This window comes from Eleutherodactylus coqui, chromosome 1, assembly GCF_035609145.1.
Source record: "Eleutherodactylus coqui strain aEleCoq1 chromosome 1, aEleCoq1.hap1, whole genome shotgun sequence".
NCBI classification, from domain to species: Eukaryota; Metazoa; Chordata; class Amphibia; order Anura; family Eleutherodactylidae; genus Eleutherodactylus; species Eleutherodactylus coqui.
Window position 1 is genome coordinate 52,288,437 of NC_089837.1, and position 25,307 is coordinate 52,313,743.

Here is a 25,307-nt window from a genome sequence, read left to right on the forward strand (position 1 = left end):
CTATGTCTTTTTTAAAGTGGGGTGCCCAGAACTGGACACAGTATTCCAGATGAGGTCTGACTAAGGAAGAGTAGAGAGGGATAATGACCTCATGAGATCTAGACTCTATGCTTCTCTTAATACATCCCAGAATTATGTTTGCCTTTTTGGCTGCTGCATCACATTGTGGACTCATTTTCAGTCTATGATCTTGGTATACCCAAGTCTTTTTCACATGTGCTGCTGCTTAGGCCAATTTCTCTAATTTAGCATGTGCTTATTTCTTTTTTCTTACCCAGATGTAGGACTTTGGATTTATCCTTGTTAAATACAATTCTGTTAGTCACTGCCCACTGTTTAAGCTTTTCTAGATCCTTTTGGACTCTCTCTCTCTCTTTTCCCTAGTGTTAGCTATCCCTCCTAGCTTTGTGTTGTCTGCAAATTTGATCAGTTTCCCACCAATTCCCTCCTCCAGATCCTTTATAAAAATGTTGAACAACACTATGCCTAGGACAGAGCCTTTTGGTACCCCACTTGATACATTCTTCTACTTGGATGTGCAGCTATTTATGACCACTCTTTGAGTACGATCACTCAGCCAGTTGGGAATCCATGTAACAGTTGCCTTGTTAATTACATATATGGTCATTTTTTCAATAAGTATGGTATGAGATACTTTGTCAAATGCTTTACTAAAGTCAAGATATAGTATATCCACCACATTTCGCTGACCAAACCAGTCAGTGATTCTGTCATAGAAGGAAATAAGATTCAACTGGCATGACTTGTTTGTTACAAACCCATGCTGGCTCTGGTTAATTACTCCATTTTTATCCAGTTACTTGCATACATGCTGTTTAATAATTTGTTCAAAGATCTTTCCGGATATAGAAGTCAGACTCACAGGCCTCTAGTTTCCTGTATCCACCTTATTTGCTTTTTTGAAATAGGGACATTTGCTCTTTTCCAATCTTCTTGTACTTCTGTTCTACAGGAACTTTCAAAGATTATGGTGAGTGGTGCAGCAATTACCTCTGCTGCTTCCTTCAGTATCCTAGGATGTAATTCATCTGGACATTGAGACTTGAATTCATTTAGGTTAGCTAAGTGTTCCCTCACCATCTCTCTACTTACAGATAGCCTGCATTATTGTATTCCCCCCAAAGCACAGGGAAGATCAGTTGATGTTCCATCTACTTTCTGAGAGAAAACAGATACAAAATAGGAATTTAAAAGTTCGGCTTTCTTAACATCATTCTTAACCAATTCACCATTTTAATCTTGTAAACATCCAATAGCATCTTTGACTTTTCTTCAGCTTTTGACATACCCCAAAAATCCTTTTTTATTGCTTCTGGCCTCTGTTTACAAGCCTCAATTCATTATTAGCTTTAGTTTTCCTGTCATTTGCCCTACAGTTTCTGCAAACCGCAGATATCCGTAGATATCCCACCCAATTCCATTTGATAAACATATTTTTCTAACTTTTTAACATATGTGCAAGTTCTGTGTTCATCCATCCGGGTCTCTTTAAATGCTTCCTATTCATCATTTTGCAAGAAGAGTGTACATGACTCACTCCATATCAACGGAAAACGGAAAACGGAGGGAAAATCTCTCTCCCTCCCTCCCCCCCCCCCCCCCCGCTCCCCCCTGCTCACTCCCGCAACTCACCGCTCACCCGCACCGGCATCCAAATCTTTTCTTCCGAGCGGGCAGGTATTCGCTAAGGGAAATACTCGCTCGAGTAATTGCCCTTAGCGAGTATTCTCGCTCATCTCTACTAATTAAGTATTTTCAGTTATGATCATCCCTTTCTGGTATTTATTTATTAATCACATCATGTCTGTGCCCTCTTATCCTGTTCTGGAATTCATTTAAAGTGCAAATTAAGCACAACATGTTTGTGCTCTTTTATGTGATCATGTGTATATGTTTTTATATAATTACTTCTTTAGATCTGTTCCAATATGCCTGAGGAAGAACCCTGAATGCTCGCTATAACATCATGTATTTGTGTTAGCCATTAAAGGGTATCATATCTAAAAGATTACTTGGTTTCTTGTACTAAGAACAATCACACTTTGCCAGCGTAAAACAGACTATCAGTGCTAGGGTGCTATGGAGACATGTCAGGTACCCGGGATGTGATTGTTATAGTTGCCGAGGATGTGACTGTTATATGAACATGACTGTGGAAATGGCACTCAACTTTCCAGGGCTTGTGTCTGGTACGGTGGCTCAGCTCCATTGAAATGAATAGGGCTGAGCTGCAATACCACAAACAACCTGTGGGCCAGTGTGTTGCTGTTTTTGGAAGAAACCAGCCATGTTTCTCTAATTCTGAACAACTGCTTTAAAACTGCCTAAGGCCTCCCTCACACAGGGCGTTTGCAGAAATGCAGCGTTTTTCAGCGCTGCGTTACTGCAGATTCCGCCCTGTTTCAGCAGCGCTGGCATTTATGCCCAATCACAGCCCTTCATTGACTGTCTCAGCCAATCAGAGCTTGCCGGCGCTGATTGGCTGAGACAGTCAATGAAGGGCTGTGATTGGTTATCGGCACGGTCGATGCCCAATCACAGCCCTTCATTGTCTCAGCCAATCAGCGCCGGCAAGCTCTGATTGGCTGAGACAGTCAATGAAGGGCTGTGATTGGGCATCGAGCAAGCACCGACAACCAATCACAGCACTCTATTGCCGAAGGCCGAGGAAGCCCGGATCAGCGGCAGAGACCAGCGGCCTCGACCCGGACTGCAGCGGCTAGGTGAGTATTGCTTTCTTTTTTTTCTCTAGCCCGCTGGGACTGATTTTCGGGGTAGGGCTTCTATTACAAGCCCTCACCCCGAAAATCGGCGAGCAGTTAACGCTGCCAAAAACGCGGCACCAAGTGTTGCCGCGTTTTTAGCAGTGCCAAAACCGCTGCCCATTCATTTCAATGAGCGACGCAGGGCTGACAACGCCCCAGAATAGAACATGCATCGCTGTCAAAGCGCAGAGTTGGGAGGCCCCTGTGTGAGCAGCCCCATTGAAATGAATGGGAGTCTTGTACAGCGTTTAGCGCTGGGCTGAAAAGGCAGCGCTAAACGCTGTATAAAACGCCCTGTGTGAGGGAGGCCTAAAACACAAATCCTGTATTCTAGTTTGCACTCTGAGTTCTTGTTCGTGAGATAGAAATCTTACCTCGCCCTCTAGAGAATGCTTGTCAGTATTCTTGGTACTAATGTCAATCATTCACTAGAGGGCAAATGAAGACATCTAGCTCATGAATGAACTAAACACTAAATACACTTATTGGCTACTATTCGTCGGCTATAGAAAACAGAAGTTATTTAACCTGTAACCTCATTTCACTCCTCTTGGCTTTTCACCCATATCATCTCTCTGTTTGACTTGGCCACATGAAAAAAAACACCCATAAGATATATAATTTTATGCAATAAGTAATTATTAACTAGTTTAGAAATTATAAGTTCACTATAAATTTTCAATTTCTCTACATTTTGGATTTTCTGGAGAAAATGTAAGAAAAATTTTTAACAGCCATTTTAGTTGGACAGCTTATCCATCACAAACATTTATAGCATATTGTCAGTGTGTGCCAGTGGTCTCCAATTTGTGGCATCTCAGTTGTGGTCAAACTACAGCTTCCAGCATCTCCTAGAAACCAAAGGTTAAAGGCCACTGCTATGTGCCATAAGTATGTGATTGGTCAGAAGGGGTAAAATAAAGGGGCTCTGGAACTTTTCTTATCAATACTACCATGTACATGGTGTTGAAATTCTTTTAAAGGGGTGGTGCACTTTTGAAAAATCTGCTTATGTTAGAAGGACCCTGATTATAAGCAGTTCACTGAGTGTCCTACTGCGGGCAGGAAATTTCCCTGTGTGCTACTACAGGGTAAAAAATATATTGCACATTTCTCACTGAAACCAATATGGGATCCTCCTCTTGATTGAGAGCAAGCCAAGAGAAGAGTTCATCTGTAGAACAGGAAGCATTGAAGCAGAAGATGAGTAAGAAAAATGTTGAAGAAGTTTCTACTCTGTGTGATGTATACTCTGAAGAAGATGTTATCAAGGTCCTCGAGACAGAGCTAGATGGTGAGGGGGTGCTCAGTTTAGCAGAACATGCAGAAAGTTTTAGAGAGGGCAGGGCAAGTAGAAATCCATGATCTTGGATCTTTGACCCTGGAGGGTTAGGTCCTGTAATAAGCCCTATGGTCTTTAGCAGAGGGTGGGGATATATGGCAAGACATAAACAGAATAGCCTGCAGAGGATTGTAAAAGATATTCTGTGTGCTAATCAGCAGAGACAGATGTATGGTTGTAACTGGAGGAGATAAAACCTGCAGACACACTGAGCACTGGAAGCCACGATCCTGACACGAGTTGACGGCCCCTAAGGTGACACCATGCTTGGGTAACAGATGTGATGGACTTTGTGATTTGAGGCACTAGGCCTGATATAGCTAGTGCAAGAAAACGTGTTATTTAGCGGACAGACGGCCATGAATATGTGTACTGTGACTATAACAACAGTGCAAAGATTATGTTACTTTTGGTGTCTAATATGTTACCAAAAAGAAATGGACTTCCTGAGTTTTATCACAAATTCTGGCCTGTACGTGGGTTACTGAGGTGCGCTCCCCATCTAGGTGGAGGACAGATGGCGTTCCCAAGAGCACAATACCCCCTACGTTGTCACAATGTATATACAGTTGCAAGTAAAAGCAAGTCATTTGGAATTCCCTGGATTTCTCGAATGATTACTAATGTATAAACCCAAAAGGAAAATAGGAGTGTGAGGCTAATTAGTTTATTAGACATGCATAAATACATATAACAAACAACATGAAGATAAAACTGGGGATCCATTGGATAGAGTTTTAAAGTGCACGACAAATCTCAATATAGCAGAGAAATATATAGGTCCCAAGGACTAATTGTACAAAGGACTCAGACTCATTGTACACATACATATGATGAAAGTAACACTACAAGTGACAAAATGTACAAGGTAGAAACAGAGATACCCCGTCAATGGAGGCTGAGCAGGCTGGAGATCATTCTGGCTACCTGCCTCCATTCACAGTAAACAGACTGTTGTTCATAGAAACTGAATGACAAATTAATTATCATTTGTCGTTTAGTCGCTGCTGGCATTTACATTGAATGATTATTGTTCAGATTACCGCAATCCAGAGAAAATATTAACAATTATTGTTCAATGTAAAAGCGCCCTAAGTTTGAATCAAAACATTTTACAAGCGAATGTAAGGATGGTGATGCCAGAAGACAATGACCCAAAGCACACAAGTAAATCACCTGAAGACTGGTTTAGAAAGAAGTAAAAGTCAGTGTCCTGTACATAACCCTATTGAGATGCTGTGGTACGACCTGAAGAGGGCTGTACATGCAAGGCAGCCCAAAAATATTGGTGAACTAAAGCACAACTGCAGGGAGGAATGGTCCAAAATTTGTCCTACATGTTGAAGAAATCTTATTTCTAGGTTTAGAAAAAAGGGAATTTAAGGAGAGCGCCAAACACTTTTCCAGGCAATCAATGATATATTATATCAACTCACCTGGTGCCAGACATGTCACCCTAGGGTAAACATGTCAGCACCCAGTGTCCAGGTCGGCATATAGCATTTTTCTTTAACAAAAATCCACTGAATTAAAGTTCACTGGAGAGCTGCAAGTGTCACTCAAAAAAATCCGTGCCTCATAAGAGGTCGGATCATACAAAGATAAAGAAAAGAAAAAATGGTACTCCTGCGCTGCTTTATATAGAACAAAGACCGATTCTTTTAAAAGATTGCAACGGTCAATATCAGTTTCTAGTCAAAGAACATTTATTGTTACAATCTAAGGTCACAGCCTCATAAAAAAAGTATGCATATACTTGCGGGACAAATATGCGACGCGTTTCGACGTGCTAGACGTCTTTCTCAAGCATATACTTGCGGGACAAATATGCGACTCGTTTCGACGTGCTAGACGTCTTTCTCAAGCATGCTTGAGAAAGACGTCTAGCACGTCGAAACGCGTCGCATATTTGTCCCGCAAGTATATGCATACTTCTTTTATGAGGCTGTGACCTTAGATTGTTCTTTGACTAGAAACTGATATTGACCGTTGCAATCTTTTAAAAGAATCGGTCTTTGTTCTATATAAAGCAGCGCAGGAGTACCGTTTTTTCTTTTCTTTATATTTCTAGGTTTAGGAAATATTTGGTGGAGATGACTGCTACTAAAGGGGGATCTATGGGTTATTAAATACAAGGGTTTGCTTAGTATTTCTCCTAGCACTGTGGATCTTTGCTCAATAAAAGGCATAAATGATACAACTGTTTGTGTGTTGCTAGTTTTGTTTGTCTATAATTGTGACTTGGATAACAATCAGACCAATTACTGTTTTGGCAGGGCATCCCCACATATTAATAGGGGGTGTGTAGTCAACCCCCAGTGACAGAAGAAAGGGACATCCGACCCCCACTGATCGACTTTTATAACCCCTTCTGGGGATAGGTGATAAAGGTGAATCTTGGTATAACACCATGTGCTATAATGCAGGAAAGATGAACTGTTGTATTGCCTTTTATACTTATTTATTTGTCCACCACAAATCCCAGCATTTGAATGGATTCCAGCGGTTATATACCAGTTATTTGATTAACGATTTACATGTCTTTATCCTATTTGTACTGTCATAGTGCAACATTTCTGAACCCTCAGTCCTGTAGATGTTATGGGCTGAGTATCTGGTCAGAGTTCAACTATAACTATCTGATTACACTTCTGGTTTTATACAATGTGAATCAGAACTGGTAATTCAAGCTGACGAGCTGGACCCCGTCTACCTTCCAGTCACAACGTAAGCATTATGAGGGACTGAAAGAGAAATCTTACTGGGATCATTGCAGGATCTAAGGTAAGAAGAGCTATAGGAGATAGATTTTGTTAATAGCTCACTATGTTAGACAATGTAGTCAGTTTATCTGTAGTTCTGTGTGGAACCAAATGCTTTTGTAGTGGGTTCTCCCTAATGAGGAACGTCCTTCTGTTCCTCTACATACATCAGATGTCGTCTGTTACCTACAGTATGCAATCACATTTATATCTGTTTTTCCATAGAAACCTTTTGCGGCACCATGGACCTCTCTGATCCCACCACGTTGGTTCTGTCTGTCATTCTGTGCCTATTTGCTGCCCTATTTTTCTACGGACGGAAAAGAAGGGGTAAATATAATCTGCCCCCCGGACCCAGACCGTTACCCATCATTGGAAATCTGCACATTCTGGACCTGAAGAAACCGTATCAAACACTTCACCAGGTAACATTCAGATTGTATGACTGGACTGTTTTCAGTTAAATGAATGAGCTGTCCGTGTAGTACACATACATGGTAGGTGGTCAGGAATAGGAAACTCTTTATAGCCATTTCTAGGCCTTTTTCATGTATAGAATTGCCAGTGATAACAAGTACTGATTATCGAGATTGGTGCTCACCTTCTGGGCCTTCACACAAGCCAATTCAAACTCAATGGGGGGACCAACGATCATTTCACTTAATAGGGTTTCATCATCAGCAGCATATTCCGCCATTCACATTGGAAGATGTGCTGCCAACAATGATAACTTTTTGTGCTGCATAAAACATGTGATCACTTGATGAACAAGATTTTTGGTTGATCGACAGTACCTTCACAGGGCAAAATAATTGGGAAGTAGAACGTTCCTAAAACTGATCAGGAGTGGTCCCCCAACCCCTACAGCTGCCTTAGTGGCACATACTTGAGTAGAGACAGGGCTGCACACAAATGCTGTCGTGTTTCCTTTGAAATGTAAGAAGAATATGGGGGCCAGAAAAATTTTAAGCAGCAAGCAGGTATAGAGATGAGCGAGCATGCTCATTTAAGGCTGATGCTCGAGCGAGCATCGGTCTTCTCAAGTAACTGATTACTGGTCTGAGCAAATGTGTGTGTGTGTGTGGGGGGGGGGGTGGCGGGAGGGAGCGGGGGGGGAGAGAGAGAGATCTCTCTCACTCTCCCCAAGTTACAGGCGCTCTTCCCCGCCCCCCCCCCCCCGCATTTGCTCGGACGACTAACCAGTTACTCGAGAAGACCGATGCTTGCTCGATTATCAGCCTTAAACAAGCGTGCTCGCTCATCTCTAATCAGGTAATATTTGCATGTAATTTTGCTGTGAGACCGCAGAATGAATTTTACTGGTGGTCCCTAGACACCCCAGTCTGACAAACCTCTAGTGGCCATTCAGAGTTACTGTTTGTGGCTCCTTTTGCAAATTACATTTATACTATTTTAGTGATTGGCTGTCGGGAGGCCACATGTTGGGGAAGTTTCTGCCACTAGAAAGCATAATTTCCGCACTGCATCGAAGCAGAGTACACCAGCAGTGATATGAGAAGGGAAGAGCAGTTGCCACTGGAGATTCTGTACCAGGCCCTCTTGCATGGCCTACATACAAGAACCATTATCTAACCTGTGAGGTCTGCGGAAGGAGTTGTTGCCCAATGGAGCACCCTTGAACAGATGAAGATTGTATTGCTTGTATTGTTTGTTTGCTGCCACTTTGTGTCTCATAATTACCAGAATTAAGAGCAAGAGAAGCCCTTTATGCAATGGAGTCATGAACTAATTAGTTTCATGAACTACGGACAGTATGTTTTACAAAGAACTGTGACTGTTGAATGACCTGTTGATTAAACCTTCATGAATTAGGCTGGGTTCTCACACAACATCCATGACGGATTTGCCGTCCTGTGCGGATGAGATTTTTGAGAAATCTTGTCCACATGGCTGGCTAAACCCGGGATTAGCGGCTGCAAGCGGAATTGCCACGGCACAATTTCGTACGGAATTTCTGCGTCCAATCCACCATATGCAAACACAGCCTAAGAGGTCCACTTTGAGTTATGTTTTCAACAGACTGTTTGTTTATTGCAAGAATGCACATTCCAATTTATTGTATGAATATTGTATAATCCGATGTATAAAGCAGATCCAGAGGCTGATACACTCCTGCAATAGGGCCTGTTATGCAAGGTATGGCCCAGAATCTGGTCTGTAATTAGTAATGCCCACTCCACCACTAGCAGTGTGTTCGAATCCGGAGTCTTCTGTGGTCACCAGCTCCAAACCTGCCGGAGGGCCTGACTTCCACCCAGAGGCCAAGTTCATATACAGTAAAGAATGTAGTAGAGAAAAAGGAATAAGTAGGGCAGAGCATCTTTGGAGGGTCATGAATGTTAAGGATAGGGATATGCAATTGAAAGTTTCAAATTTCTATTGAGAAAGCGCATATGTAGGCAAGTGACAGCTATTCAATATGACAATCAAGCTAAGAAATGTCTCGGTCTCTTAGCACACATGTGCTACATGCATGCACATTCTAAAATCTGCGTTCCGGGCAACACTGCCACGAAGTTCCATGTTCTTGCATTTTATTCTGCCATGTAGTCCCTCACCTTTATGTTTAGGTCTGGTCATGCTTCATACTGTAACAGGTGTAGTAGAGAAAAATGAATAAGCAGGGCAGAACATCTTTGGAGGGTGAAGCAAGGACATCTGATTGAATGTTCAAACTGATTATGCATTAGTCTGTGAATTAGCTTAGGAATTGGTGTATGAATTGAGTTAAGAGTTTTTCAAGAATTAATTAGGAATCACTGGAACGATCAAGACACCACTATGACTAACCGAACCATGAATTCAAAAGACTTTTATGAACTACTCTTGAACTACATAGGATTTGGGAAAATGAACAAATTGATTGTGAATTGTTCACCACACCAAACGATTAACTGCGCATCTGCTATAAACCCCATTTACTATTATTCGTCCATTCATTCATGTGATTCTGTGCTAGATAAATTTTTCCTCCATATTCTTTATTATCCACTTGTTATGATTAGAGATGAGCGAACGTACTCGTCCGAGCTTGATACTCGTTCGAGTATTAGCGTGTTCGAGATGCTCGTTACTCCAGACGAGTACCATGCAATGTTCGAGTTACTTTCACTTTCATCTCTGAGACGTTAGCGCGCTTTTCTGGCCAATAGAAAGACAGGGAAGGCATTACAACTTCCTCCTGCGACGTTCAAGCCCTATACCACCCCCCTGCAGTGAGTGGCTGGCGAGATCAGGTGTCACCCGAGTATATAAATCGGCCCCTCCCGCGGCTCGCCACAGATGCATTCTGACAGAGATCAGGGACAGTGCTGCTGGTGCCGGAGCTGCTATAGGGAGAGCGTTAGGAGTTATTTTAGGCCTCAAGAACCCCAACGGTCCTTCTTAGGGCCACATCTAACCGTGTGCAGTAGTGTGGAGGCTGCTTTTTGCAGTGTTGCACTTTTTTTTTTTTTTCTATATCGGCCGTGCAGAGCATTGCGTCCTGCAGTAATTTTACATTGTCCAGGGCCAGTAGTGGTGAGGTAGGGACAGAAGACATATTTAGTGTATATGGGCAGTGGGCCTTTCCAAAAACATTTGGGAAAAAAATCTTTTTGGGCTGCCTGTGACCGTCCTCAGTGTACTGGGTCTCTGCTGGGGGTAGTTGTCCTAATTCATACGCAGCCAGCTAAGTGTTACAGCAGGCTTGCGCAAAATTCTTTTCTGCCTCTGTGTTGCCTCTTACATCACCGCTGTATTCCTGTCCACAAGTGTAGTGGGTCTCTGCTGGGGGTAGTTGTCCTAATTCATACGCAGCCAGCTAAGTGTTACAGCAGGCTTGCACAAAATTCTTTTCTGCCTCTGTGTTGCCTCTTACATCACCACTGTATTCCTGTCCACAAGTGTACTGGGTTTCTGCTGGGGGTAGTTGTCCTAATTCATACGCAGCCAGCTAAGTGTTACAGCAGGCTTGCGCAAAATTCCTTTCTGCCTCTGTGTTGCCTCTTACATCACCGCTGTATTCCTGTCCACAAGTGTACTGGGTCTCTGCTGGGGGTAATTGTCCTAATTCATACGCAGCCAGCTAAGTGTTACAGCAGGCTTGCGCAAAATTCTTTCCTGCCTCTGCTGTGCGTTCCGTAAGCGAAGTCAGCCTCCAACCACAGGCCAATAAGCGTCACATTTAATTACAGCGTTCTGTTTCTGCACTACTGGTAATACAGCATGCTGAGGGGTAGGGGTAGGCCTAGAGGACGTGGACGCGGGCGAGGACACGGAGGCGCAAGTCAGGGTGTGGGCACAGGCCGAGCCAGTGCGGTGGCCAGGGGTAGAGGCAGGGCCAGACCGAATAATCCACCAACTGTTTCCCAAAGTGCCCCCTCGCGCCATGCCACCCTGCAGAGGCCAAGGTGCTCTAAGGTGTGGCAGTTTTTCACAGAGACGCCTGACGACCGATGAACAGTGGTGTGCAACCTTTGTCGCGCCAAGATCAGCTGGGGAGCCACCACCACCAGCATGCGCAGGCATATGATGGCCAAGCACCCCACAAGGTGGGACGAAGGGCGTTCACCGCCTCCGGTTTGCACCACTGCCTCTCCCCCTGTGCCCCAACCTGCCACTGAGATCCAACCCCCCTCTGAGGACACAGGCACGAGTGCCTACCGGCCTGCACCCACACCCTCACCTTCGCTGTCCTCGGCCCCATCCAGCAATGTCTCTCAGCGCAGCATCCAGACGTCACTAGCGCGACTGTTTGAGCGCAAGCGCAAGTACGCCGCCACGCACTCGGACGCTCAAGCGTTAAACGTGCACATAGCCAAATTGATCAGCCTGGAGATGCTGCCGTATAGGCTTGTGGAAACGGAGGCTTTCAAGAGCATGATGGCGGCGGCGGCCCCGCGCTACTCGGTTCCCAGTCGCCACTACTTTTCCCGATGTGCCGTCCCAGCCCTGCACGACCACGTCTCCCGCAACATTGTACGCGCCCTCACCAACGCGGTTACTGGCAAGGTCCACTTAACAACGGACACGTGGACAAGCACAGGCGGGCAGGGCCACTATATCTCCCTGACGGCACATTGGGTGAATTTAGTGGAGGCTGGGACAGAGTCAGAGCCTGGGACCGCTCACGTCCTACCCACCCCCAGAATTGCGGGCCCCAGCTCGGTGCTGGTATCTGCTGCAGTGTATGTTTCCTCAACTAAACCACCCTCCTCCTCCTCCTCCTCCTCCAACGCAACCTCTGTCTCGCAATCAAGATGTGTCAGCAGCAGCACGTCGCCAGCAGTCGGTGTAGCACGGCGTGGCAGCACAGCGGTGGGCAAGCGTCAGCAGGCCGTGCTGAAACTATTCAGCTTAGGAGAGAAGAGGCACACGGCCCACGAACTGCTGCAGGGTCTGACAGAGCAGACCGACCGCTGGCTTTCGCCGCTGAGCCTCCAACCGGGCATGGTCGTGTGTGACAACGGCCATAACCTGGTGGCGGCTCTACAGCTCGGCAGCCTCACGCACGTGCCATGCCTGGCCCATGTCTTTAATTTGGTGGAACAGCGCTTTCTGAAAAGCTACCCACACTTGTCATACCTGCTCGGAAAGCTGCGCCTGGTCAGCGCACATTTCCGCAAGTCCAGGACGGACGCTGCCACCCTGCGGACCCTGCAACATCGGTTTAATCTGCCAGTGCACCGACTGCTGTGCGACGTGCCCACATGGTGGAACTCAACGCTCCACATGTTGTCCAGACTCTATGAGCAGCGTAGAGCTATAGTGGAATACCAACTCCAACATGGGCGGCGTAGTGGGAGTCAGCCTCCTCAATTCTTTACAGAAGAGTGGGCCTGGTTGGCAGCCATCTGCCAGGTCCTTGGAAACTTTGAGGAGTCTACCCAGATGGTGAGCGGGGATGCTGCAATCATTAGCGTCACCATTCCTCTGCTATGGCTCTTGAGAAGATTCCTGCAAAGCATAAAGGCAGACGCTTTGCGCTTGGAAACGGAGGCGGGGGAAGACAGTATGTCGCTGGATAGTCAGAGCACCCTCATGTCTATATCTCAGCGCGTTGAGGAGGAGGGGGAGGAGCATGAGAAGGAGGGGAAAGAGACAGCTTGGCCCACTGCTGAGGGAACCCATGCTGCTTGCCTGTCATCCTTTCAGCGTGTATGGCCGGAGGAGGAGGATCCTGAAAGTGATCTTCCTAGTGAGGACAGCCATGTGTTGCGTACAGGTACCCTGGCACACATGGCTGACTTCATGTTAGGATGCCCTTCTCGAGACCCTCGCGTTACACGCATTCTGGCCACTACGGATTACTGGGTGTACACACTGCTCGACCCACGGTATAAGGAGAACCTTTCCACTCTCATACCCGAAGAGGAAAGGGGTTCGAGAGTGACGCTATACCACAGGACCCTGGCGGACAAACTGATGGTAACATTCCCATCCGACAGCGCTAGTGGTAGAAGGTGCAGTTCCGAGGGCCAGGTAGCAGGGGAGGCGCAGAGATCAGGCAGCATGTACAGCGCAGGCAGGGGAACATTCTCCAAGGCCTTTGCCAGCTTTATGGCTCCCCAGCAAGACTGTGTTACCGCTCCCCAGTCAAGGCTGAGTTGGCGGGAGCACTGTAAAAGGATGGTGAGGGAGTACGTAGCCGATCGCACGACCATCCTCGGTGACGCCTCTGCCCCCTACAACTACTGGGTGTCGAAGCTGGACTGGCCTGAACTCGCGCTGTATGCCCTGGAGGTGCTTGCTTGTCCTGCAGCTAGCGTCTTGTCAGAGAGGGTGTTTAGTGCGGCTGGGGGAATCATCACGGATAAGCGTACCCGCCTGCCAACCGACAGTGCCGACAGTCTTACACTCATCAAGATGAACAAAGCCTGGATTTCCCCAGACTTCTCTTCTCCACCAGCGGACAGCAGCGATACCTAAGCAATACGTAGGCTGCACCCACGGATGGAAGCATCGTTCTTTATCACCACCCTCAAAAACGGGGACCTTTTTGCTTCATCAATCTGTGTATTCTATTCATCCTCCTCCTCCTGCTCCTCCTCCTGAAACCTCACTTAAGCACGCCAAACGGGCAATTTTTCTTAGGCCCACAAGGCTCAGTCATATAATTTTTCTAAACAATTTTTATATGTTTCAATGCTCATTAAAGCGTTGAAACTTTCACCTGAACCAATTTTTATTTTAACTGGGCTGCCTCCAGGCCTAGTTACCAATTAAGCCACATTAACCAAAGCAATTAATGGGTTTCACCTGCCCTCTTGGTTGGGCATGGGCAATTTTTCTGAGGTACATTAGCACTGTTGGTACACCAATTTTTTGGGGCCCTCGCCTACAGTGTAATCCAATTAATTTTTTGCCCACCTGCATTAAAGCTGACGTTACATCAGCTGTGATGGGCAATGCAATAGGATATATTTATGTACCGGCGGTGGCTTCCTGGCACCCACCCATGCTGTCGGTCCACACGGAGTTGTAACTCCATGTGTCCACTTCTAAAGAACCCCAGTCTGACTGGGGCATGCAGTGTGGGCCAAAGCCCACCTGCATTTAATCGGACGTTACCTCAGCTGTGATGGGCACTGCAATGGGATACATTTATGTACAGCCGGTGGGTTCCAGGGAGCCACCCATGCTGTGGGTGCACACGGAATTCTCATTGCGGAGTTGTACCTGCCTGTGACTATTTATAAAAAAACGCAGTCTGGCTGGGGCATGCAGACACCTTGACAGAATGAATAGTGTGTGGCACATAGGTTCCCCATTGCTATGCCCACGTGTGCAGCTCCTGATGGCGGTGGCACAGGATTATATTTCTCATTGCTTCTGTACAGCATTGTGGGCTATCGCCCCGCCCCTTTTAAAGAGGGTCGCTGCCTAGCCGTGCCAACCCTCTGCAGTGTGTGCCTGCGGTTCCTCTGGCAGACGCACTTATAAATAGACATGAGGGTGGTGTGGTATGAGTGCAGCTGAAGGCTGCGCAGGGACACTTTGGTATGCGCTGTGGACACTGCGTCGTGCGGGGGGGGGGGGGGGTTTGGGCAGCATGTAACCCAGGAGAAGTGGCAGCAGAGTGTCATGCAGGCAGTGATTGTGCTTTGTTGGAGGTAGTGTGGTGCTTAGCTAAGGTATGCCTTGCTAATGAGGGCTTTTCAGAAGTAAAAGTTGTTGGGAGGGGGGTGGGCTCACTCTTGCCGCTATTGTGGCTTAATAGTGGGACCTGGGAACTTGAGATGCAGACCAACATGTAGCCCCTCGCCTGCCCTATCAGTTGCTGTGTCGTTCCCATCACTTTCTTGAATTGCCCCGATTTTCACAAATGGAAACCTTAGCGAGCATCAGCGATATACAAAAATGCTCAAGTCGCCCATTGACTTCAATGGGGTTCATTACTCGAAACGAACCCTCGAGCATCGCGAAAATTTCCTCCCGAGTAACGAGCACCCGAGCATTTTGGTGCTCGCTCATCTCTAGTTATGATCTCTATGGTCCAAATCCATGATAAATCAATCACAATGAGGTTCATGCTGTTCTCCACATGGACATTTATGTATCTTCTGAAATTATTTATACACTCATTAGCAACAGCACTGCCTTGTTTAATGAATCTCGACCTGCCGATTACCCACACCCTGATAATACCTTTTTTTTTAGGGACCTTTCACTCAAAACGGCATGTTCTACTCTGCATGGATTCCACTGCTCACTAAGAGCTCTGCCAAACGTACTATAAGTTTACGTGCGCCATCCCGGCTCTAGGCCAAAAATAATAGCTTCACCACCTTCACTTTGCAGCTCTCTAAGAAGTATGGACCGGTATACACAATAAAACTAGGAGTAGAGGAAGTTGTTGTACTGTGTGGATATGATGCAGTGAAAGATGCCCTTGTCAATCATGCTGATGAATTTTCGGGAAGACCAAAAGTGCCAATGTTTCATGAAATAACAAAAGGACACGGTAAATATTTTGTCATTGCTTAATTAGTATTTATTGCATTTTAAATTGAACAAATTCCTATAAGGCTTCTTTTATATAAGCGCATAAACAGCGACGGGGTTTTTACGTTTTCATGCCCGCTCCATATAAGCACCTGAAAGGGCGTTTTTCCGCGATCACGGCCAGCGTTTTCTCGTCCAGTCACATGACAGTGAGCGTCGTTTTTAGAGGAAAAAATGCGCCACACCCCAGAAAAAACCCTAGCTTTGCCAAAATCCTCTGGATGCCTTCTAATGCCTATATAGAGGCATCTGTAAGCTTTTAGTAGCGTTGGACGCTGCAAAAATGCCTCCCCCTCCCTTCTCTTCCTCTGCTCCCATAGCAGTCTATAGGACCAGCCAGCGTATATTGGCCAAAGATAGTTCCAGAACTATCTTTCGGTTGAGCGTATATGCGCTGGCCGCGTATATGTTCTATTTTTCATGCTACCGGTGTATTTATACACCGTATATTCACCCGTGTGAACGAATAGATTGAAAATCAAAGCCTCTCATGGGCGCATATATCTGCCCAGGCGTAAAAACGTGCCGTTTATGCGCTCATGTAAAAGAAGCCTAAAGCTGATTTCCATCTGCAAGGCCAGGATCAAAGTCATGTCACATCCCAGCTGCCTCAGCCCATAAATGCAACAGGCAATAGCAACAGCAGCATTTCGGGAGGTCGAGAGAATTTCACCTCTGTCAGCCCATCAGAGCCTGAAAACACAATTACAAGATACTGATGGTTTTGCATGGTAACCTTAGGACTAACACATGCCTCCAGGTTTGCTAGAGACATCTGCCTATTATACTGAACATTGCAAAGTATTATACAAGCAATCAGAAGATTTCAGCTTCTATTCACCTGGCGGGACAAAATAGAGAATGACATTTTTAAATCCCCCCTCCCCCTACAGTGTAGGCCCTATGCCACTATTGGAGCTGCATCCAAAAATCGTGACCATCTGAAGCATTGGATTCTAATTTATTCATTCAGATAAGCAACTATTGGGCACATAATAAAATTGCATTGGGGAAAATAGCACATTTACGACCAATTTTATACGGCACATGAAAAGATCAGTCCTGCCCTACCTTTTGCCGAGATACACAGGCAGCTCCTATAGAGTTCGATCGGAGCTGATTAACGGTTTAAGGCCTCCTGCACACTGGCGAGGGCAATATCGGACCCTGATTCACAGACCAATATCGCTCTCGCAATCCATGGGAAACCCCTGGATGCGAGGCATTTTCATGTGAAAACAGCCTTGCATTCCTGCGGGGGTTCCCTTTATCCCATTGCTTTCATAAATCAGAAGAAGCCAGTTGGCTGTCATGTACCATTCATTGTGCAGATGACCACTCAGCCAGGCTTTAGTGGCCACGGAAGAAAAATGTTTCCATTTGTGACAATTTTTGACTATTGAATCTATAGGGAATATGATGGTCGCCATCTTGTATGTCTATTATTTTTCCCTCATGTCCTCAGGAGTTATTTTCGCTCACAATGATAACTGGAAAGTGATGAGACGATTCACTCTGTCGACACTTCGAGATTTTGGAATGGGGAAGGAAACCATTGAAAATAAGATTACTGAAGAAAGTGATTTTTTGGTCCAGAAGTTCAGATCTTATAAAGGTTGGTCAACAGTTCCATATTTTGCTTCTTGAGTTAAACTTACTATACTTAGTAGTAGTGGCATCTATTGAGAGCATTGTATCATGGGGTACAATAGTCCCACCAGAGTAGATAATTCTGAATGTCAACCATCCAGCTAAGGTCTCCATGATCTGCTACATGGTCATTTTCAGATGGAGATGTCTAATGTCATGTTCCCTGTTATAGCTGATTTCTGTTATCACATGAGTTCCTGCAACTAGTGGATGATCTTCAGGAATACCTGGGAAAATTTTGTTAGTAGTCTATTAAATGAGTATATTTACTATGCAGTCAACTTAATAGTTGGTTCATGCACGAGACAATCTCTGAATGAGGTTTGTAGGCCCTTCTCAAAGAAAATGCCAGAAAAATAATCTGCTTTCGCTTAAATGGGGCTGAGATGCAATCCCAAGGACATCTTATGGACTAGAGTGGCAGTATTTACGAAAACAAACAAAATCTTCCTTTGGACAGGGACTTGAATGAGAATTTTCTGGTACAGGTGACACTATCACACTGAGTCAAAATTATAGGGAAATCACAGAGGCAGTAGTCTATTCTTACAATTGAAGCCCTTCACAGTATAGACTATTATTAAAACTAAATTTTATTATATTAAAATTCAACCACGTATGGGGCACACCAACAAAAGCAAACAACACAAAATTACAGCCCTTTAGGACTATGTGGTAACATTGTTTCCCCTTTTATTGATAATAGTTCAGGGAAAACTAACCAGTGGGCCCTCTGTCTATGTATTTTAGACTACATCTGAGTTTACTAGTCCGTATAGCAATGAAATTATTAGTAAGGCTCCACTGATTACGGAGTGATTGGGTAAGTATGTTCGTGCACTTCACAGTTTTTTCATAAAAAAATGATGACTTCTTATCTTATGAAAAACAATTTCTGTATTTCATATTCACTTTATAAGGCTTTGACGCGTTTCCCCGCTAGTCAAGCGGATCATCAAGAAGTAGGCTTATTCCCTTATGTTGGGATTAGAGAATGAATACAGAATGTATAAACTCAGTTTGAGAAAAAATATACTCTGGCCTACCACAGAGGCTATGAGTCACAATTTTCTTTCTTTGATCTTTTATTTATACTCTCTGGGCGGAAACTCTGCTTGATATGGGGTACATTCCCTAAATAGCTGATTGAGCTAGTGTGATACTGTTAGCAGATGCTAAGATGTCAGAAACACACAGCTCCATTCACAGCAGAGCAACTCTGTACAGCAGGGCACTGGCCCAGCGAACAAATAATCGCCAGGGTACATGGATGGCAGGTCTCTGCCAATTTACTATTGATGGCCTATCCTTAGAATAGGTCATCAATGGTTTAAAGCTGAGCTACCCCTTCTAGACCATATCCTTCACCCTAATGTGCTATCAGAACTTTTTCTCAACAGGCGATTACAATTTGAGAATGCCTTAAGGCACCTTAAGATGAGATGACTGTCAGGCTCGTAAGCAGGAGTGATAGTCATTCAAATGAATGGAGGCAGAGTGGGCTAGGGATTGTTCCGGCCTGCCCATCTCCATTCACAGTAAGCAGGAGTCAGTCAAACATTGAGAGTTTCCTGTTTACATGGCCTGACAATTGCTTGCTTTTTGTTCTACTGGAAACCAAGCAACTTTGACAGGTGAGCGATTTCTCACCTACTGCCCTGTCGGCAGACACATGTACATGGGACTATTATCACTCGAATTTGCTGTTTTCAGCTATAATTCTGGCGATAAGCACCCTGTGTAAATGTACCTTTAGAAATATGAACCAAACCGCAAAGAAGTGCCAAAATCCACTCTTTCAAGGTTTATTACCCTCAGTACAGATATTGGTGGTGTTTCTAATGATGGTGTTGCTATTATATGCCATCAATGTCCAATAAATAAAGTTCTGACCATGATGACTCCCAGCCAGAGGTGTAGTTTGAAGCTCATGGACCCCAAAACAAATCTAGAACAGGGCTCCCACTTACCATGTGCCAAATGTAATACTGGTGTCGGAGGGATATTTGGGCCTCCTCGGGCATTGGAAGCTGGCTTACCTCTTTAACATTGGCGTGCTATTAGGGGTCGCAGTTGCAACCCGGCCCCTTAGTGAATGGTGGCTCCTATGCCATATGCTGTGGTCTGCGGGCCTGCTGTGGGTGGCACTGAAAGAGGGGAGGGCCATTACCACGGAGCTGGCAGACAGTTACAGGCTACAGACTCCCCGGGCATATGCTCCTCCCTTCCACTGATAGACTACAGTTGCGATTGGTCACAACTGCAGTCTAAGTGACGTGTATCATGCTGGTATAACCTAAGTATTTCCTGTATATGGTTACACACTTTACATACTATTAAAAACACATCAAAAACATGCATGTGGTTTAAAAATAAAAAAATTCTTGTATTATTTAAATGCCCATACATTTTTTGATGTGATTGCAAGGTTGCTCTCACACCGACTGCTTTTTACTGCGGTTAGCGGGGCATCTCGAGCGCTGTGCTAATCGCTGTACAACGCTTCCATTTATTTCAATAGGGCCTTGTAGACCTGCACTCAAATGCAGCATTTCTAACGCTATGATTTTCAAGCACTGCCTGTTCTATTTCTCTGCGTTTTCGTGTTTTTTAATGCACCTTATCACCTATCACAATGATGAGGTGTGTTAAAAAGCGCTGTCAAATGCTGTACCATGCATTCAAAAATGCAGCTTAAAATTGCAGTGAAATGCCACCAGTTTCGACCGCCGCTTAACTGAATGCATGTGTGGGAGTGTCCTAATTGTGGTTTAAAAATGCAATAGAAAACATGAACACAATTTAAGGGGCTACAAACACACTTTCACATAGTCCAGGAAATGAGTCATGTTTGGAAAACCTATGCCAACTGGCTAGATCATGTATGTCAATTAGTTTTGCAGCTGTAGGCAGTATGGTTTAGGTATGGGTACGGGTACAGATGAACTATTGCACCCAGGCTCAAGAGACGTAACCTAAGGCTCCTGGGCCCTGATGCAAAACCTGTAACAGGGCCCCCAACTATAATGCTTTTTTCATAGTACTGGGCTTCCTATATGGCGAAGAGAGGCCTTATGGGTCTTATGTGCAACCGCATCTTCTGCATTCCCTATAGTTATGCTAGTGATTACGCCCCTGCTCTGTACCCACTATCGTAGCTATGTCACATACCTTTGCTGATGGAAAAATTGATGTGCCAGCAGTGCTAGCCAAAAAGCCATGACACTTTTCTATCAGCAAAGCTGGTTCAGTTTTTATTGGAGGCTGCGTGGTTGCCTTTTGGCTATCAGTCCAACGGGAATTACTCAATACACTAGAGCATGTTATATTTTACATATTTACACGCTTCAAATGATGGAATTAATACATTCTGACCCTTGTATTTGCAGGCGAGCCCTTTGATAACCACATGACAATAAATGCTGCTGTAGCCAACATAATAATCTCCATCTTACTGAGTCATCGATTTCCTTATGAAGATCCCACACTTGTGAAGCTGATAAATATTGTTACTGAAAGTGCCAAATTATTTGGAGACCCAATGGCTGTGGTGAGCAGCTCAACTCCATGTTATCTTTAAAAGGGTTCACTGGAAAAAAACTGTAACACTGATAAATATCCATAGAAGTAACATAGTAATATAGTATGTAAGGCTGAAAAAAAGACACATGTCCCTCTAGCTGAGCCTATTACCCCACAATGTTGATCCAGAGGAAGGCAAAAAATCCCCAATGAGGTAGAAGTCAATATTCCCCATTAAAAGGAAAAAAATCCTTTCTGACTCCAATCTGGCAATTAGAATAATCCCCGGATCACCAACCCTTCTGAAGTTATTAATGATTATAACATATGATATTGTATCGCCCAAGAAAAGCGTCCAGGCCCTTCTTGAACTCTTTTATCAAATTTGCCATGACCATTTCCTCAGGCAGAGAGTTCCATGCTCTTCCAGTAAAGAACTTCCTTCTATGTCAGTGTAGAAACCTTCTTTCCTCTAGAGCGCTCCCTTGTTACAGTCACAGTCCTGGTTATAAATAGATGGTTATTAGGTCACCCCTCAACCATCATTTTTCTAAACTAAATAATCCCAATTTCAATAACCTCTCTGGGTATTGTAGTCCACCCATTCCATTTATTACTTAGTTGCCACCCTTAGTTGCTCAAGCTCTGATATGTCCTTCTTGAATACCGGTGCCCAAAGCTGTATACAATATTCCATGTGTGTTTTGACTAGTGATTTATAAAGAGGAAGAACAAAGTTCTTATCATGTGCCTCTAGACCTCTTTTGATGCACTCCATGATCCGATTTGACTTTGCAGCAGCTGCCTGACACTGGTTGCTCCAGTTAAGCTTACAGTTAACTAAAATCCCCAAGTCCTTTTCCATGTCAGTGTTTCTCAGTGGTTTCCCATTTACTGTCTAATGGTGACATATATTTCCTCTGCCCATGTTCATTACTTTTGCCACTTTTCTTCCCAAGCCCCCAACTCTTCCACATCCTCTTGCAACCGCCTTGCATCCTCTCTTATGTTAATTTTTTAACATAGTTTTGTGTTATTTGCCAATATTGATATTTTGCTGTGCAATCATGCTACCAGGTCATTAATAAATATATTAAAAAGAATAGGGCCCAAACTGACCCCTGTGGCATCCTATTACCCAATCAGAGTATGCACCATTACTAACCACCCTCTTCCACTGATCCAGTTACTTACCTACCTACATATATTATCGCCCAGACCAAGCATTCTCATTTTATATACCAACCTTTTATGCGGCACAGTATCAAATGCTTTTGAAAAGTCCATATACACAAGATCCAGTGACTCTCCCCGTTGAAATCTAAACTTTACCTCCTCATAGAAGCTCGTCAGGTTGGTTTGACAGTAGCGACCCCTCATTGACCCCGTTTTGAATATTGGCACCACATTAACTATGCACTAATCCAGTGGAACAGACCCCATCACTAAAGAGGTTTTAAATATAAGAAACAACGGCCTGTCTATCACATTACCTAATTCCCTTAAAACCCGGGTGTATGCCATTGGGACCTGGTGATTTGTCTATTTCAATATTTTAAGATGGCTCTGCCCTTTTTCCTGAGTTAGTTTGGTGATTGGTGATATTTGGTGATATTTAGTGGAGAGTTTACTTTATCACTTTGCATCTCATCTGACATTTTATTTCCCTCTGTGAATACACTGGAGAAAAAAATATTTAATAGATTTCTTTTCTCCTCATCGCCATCTAGATGTTTTTCCTACATTATTTATTATAGAATCAATACTTTCAGTATTAATCTTTTTACTATTTATATAGTTGACGAACAGCTTTGGGTCAGTTTTATTCTCTTTGCCAATAAGTCTCTCTGTCTTCTTCTTTGCAGCTTTTAACACGTCTTCAATGTGATTGGTCAGCGTCTCAGCCTTTCTGGACCTATCATACGGGACTGCATATTGAATAATGCCGAGTTGTAAAACCAGACACAAACCAATCAGTCTGCTGAATCACTCTGGGTTTTCCTAAGAGTCAGATCACCATATATTGATGGTGATACTGGTTTAATTTATTTTGTTCACTTGGACCCCACCCTCATGTGAATGGAGGGTTTCCTGGGACTTGGACCCCTAAAAGTCGCACATTGAAGCCTATATTGTAACCCCTTAGATGTCACAATACACTGCAGCATCTAGGTCATCAAAACAAAGGGAAGGGTCTCCGCTTAATATGACATCACCAGCAACCCTTTGACACAATCCCAAGGGCTGACAGTTAAATATTGCAGCCAGAGGAATGAGAAAGGCCCTCCTGGATGATATATTAGGCCGTGGCTTAGGCATAGCCTAATAGGTCAGTACTTCTGTGATGGTCACTATCCATGAGTAGTGGTGCCTCCACTTACCTCTCCATATAATTCTTTCTGCTCCTCCCCAGACATGTTGGGTGTATGTACAACCCACATCTAAAATGGCCAGTGTAAATACCCATATTTCCTTTCCCCAGCCTATCCAAACCCAATAGCACAGCCAGCCATGTACAGGAATTACACAGAGTCTACAGCTGAAAAATAGTAGGAATTTGTTTTAATGATGACTATTTAGACAGTTATTTATTTTGCAATTAGGAAGCAAATGCACAATAAAATGAAAATCAGTACTAATGTGTTCTTTAGAGATGAGCGAACGTACTCGTCCGAGCTTGATGCTCGTTCGAGTATTAGCATGTTCGAGATGCCCGTTACTCGAGACGAGTACCACGCGATGTTCGAGTTACTTTCACTTTCATCTCTGAGACGTTAGCGCGCTTTTCTGGCCAATAGAAAGACAGGGAAGGCATTACAACTTCCCCCTGCAACGTTCAAGCCCTATACCACCCCCCTGCAGTGAGTGGCTGGCGAGATCAGGTGTCACCCGAGTATATAAATCGGCCCCTCCCGCGGCTCACCACAGATGCATTCTGACAGAGATCAGGGACAGTGCTGCTGGTGCCGGAGCTGCTATAGGGAGAGCGTTAGGAGTTATTTTAGGCTTCAAGAACCCCAACGGTCCTTCTTAGGGCCACATCTGACCATGTGCAGTACTGTTGAGGCTGCTTTTAGCAGTGTTGCACAATTTTTTTTTTTGTATATCGGGCGTGCAGAGCATTGCGTCCGCAGTCTGCAGTCATTTTACAGAGTATAGGGCCAGTACTGGTGAGGCAGGGAAAGAGATATTCAGGCTATATAGGCAGTGGCCTTTTTCCAAAAAATTGGGGAAAAATACTATATTTGGGCTGCCTGTGACCGTCTTCAATTTACTGCGTGTCTGCTGGGGGTAGTAGTCCTAATTAATACACAGCTAAGCGTTACAGTAGGTTTGCGCAAAATTGTTTCCTGGATCTGCTGTCTCTGTTACATCAGCGCCGTCATCCCACCAGAGGGAAACAGTATACATAATATTATACGCTGCCTACAGTATCTATCTGCTGGGGGTAGTAGTCCTAATTAATACGCAGCTAAGCGTTACAGCAGGCTTGCGCAAAATTGTTTCCTGAATCTACTGTCTCTGTTACATGATCGCCGTCATCCCGCCAGAGGGAAAGAGTATACATAATATTATACGCTGCCTACAGTATCTGTCTGCTGTATCAGCTCAGCATTTAAAAAAAATAGAAGCAAAATACCTTTGGCCACTTGACTGCTTCTGCTCTGTGAATTCCACTAGTTCAGTCATACGCACCTATGTCTCACTACAGGCGTGCGCAAAATTGTTTTCTGGCTCTGCTGTGCGTTCCGTAAGGGAAGTCAGCCTCCAACCACAGGCCAATAAGCGGCACATTTAATTACAGCGTTCTGTTTCTGCACTACTGGTAATACACCATGCTGAGGGGTAGGGGTAGGCCTAGAGGACGTGGATGCGGGCGAGGACGCGGAGGCCCAAGTCAGGGTGTGGGCACAGGCCGAGCTCCTGATCCAGGTGTATCGCAGCCGACTGCTGCGGGATTAGGAGAGAGGCACGTTTCTGGCGTCCCCACATTCATCTCACAATTAATGGGTCCACGCGGTAGACCTTTATTAGAAACTGAGCAGTGTGAGCAGGTCCTGTTGTGGATGGCAGAAAGTGCATCCAGCAATCTATCGACCACCCAGAATTCTTTTTTTATAAATCAGTTTTTATTGAAGTTTTGGCAATTAGACAGAAATATCAAAAGATACAACATGTAACAAGCATACATGGGAAGGGAGAGTGCAACCTGCCAGTATTATAATTTCATACTCAGCT

The 25,307-nt window shown here is 44.6% G+C and overlaps 1 protein-coding gene across 1 annotated transcript in view; it reads left to right on the forward strand.

Moving 5' to 3' along the window:
- The first annotated feature begins 7,132 nt into the window (after positions 1 to 7,132).
- LOC136620973 (cytochrome P450 2K6-like) overlaps positions 7,133 to 25,307 on the forward strand; it is a 39,460-nt gene continuing 21,285 nt past the window's right edge. Inside the window, exons 1-4 of the mRNA XM_066596117.1 lie at positions 7,133 to 7,315; positions 15,693 to 15,855; positions 17,362 to 17,511; positions 20,936 to 21,096. Of these exons, the coding sequence (XP_066452214.1) occupies positions 7,133 to 7,315; positions 15,693 to 15,855; positions 17,362 to 17,511; positions 20,936 to 21,096 (657 nt within the window). The remainder of the gene's footprint in view (positions 7,316 to 15,692; positions 15,856 to 17,361; positions 17,512 to 20,935; positions 21,097 to 25,307) is intronic.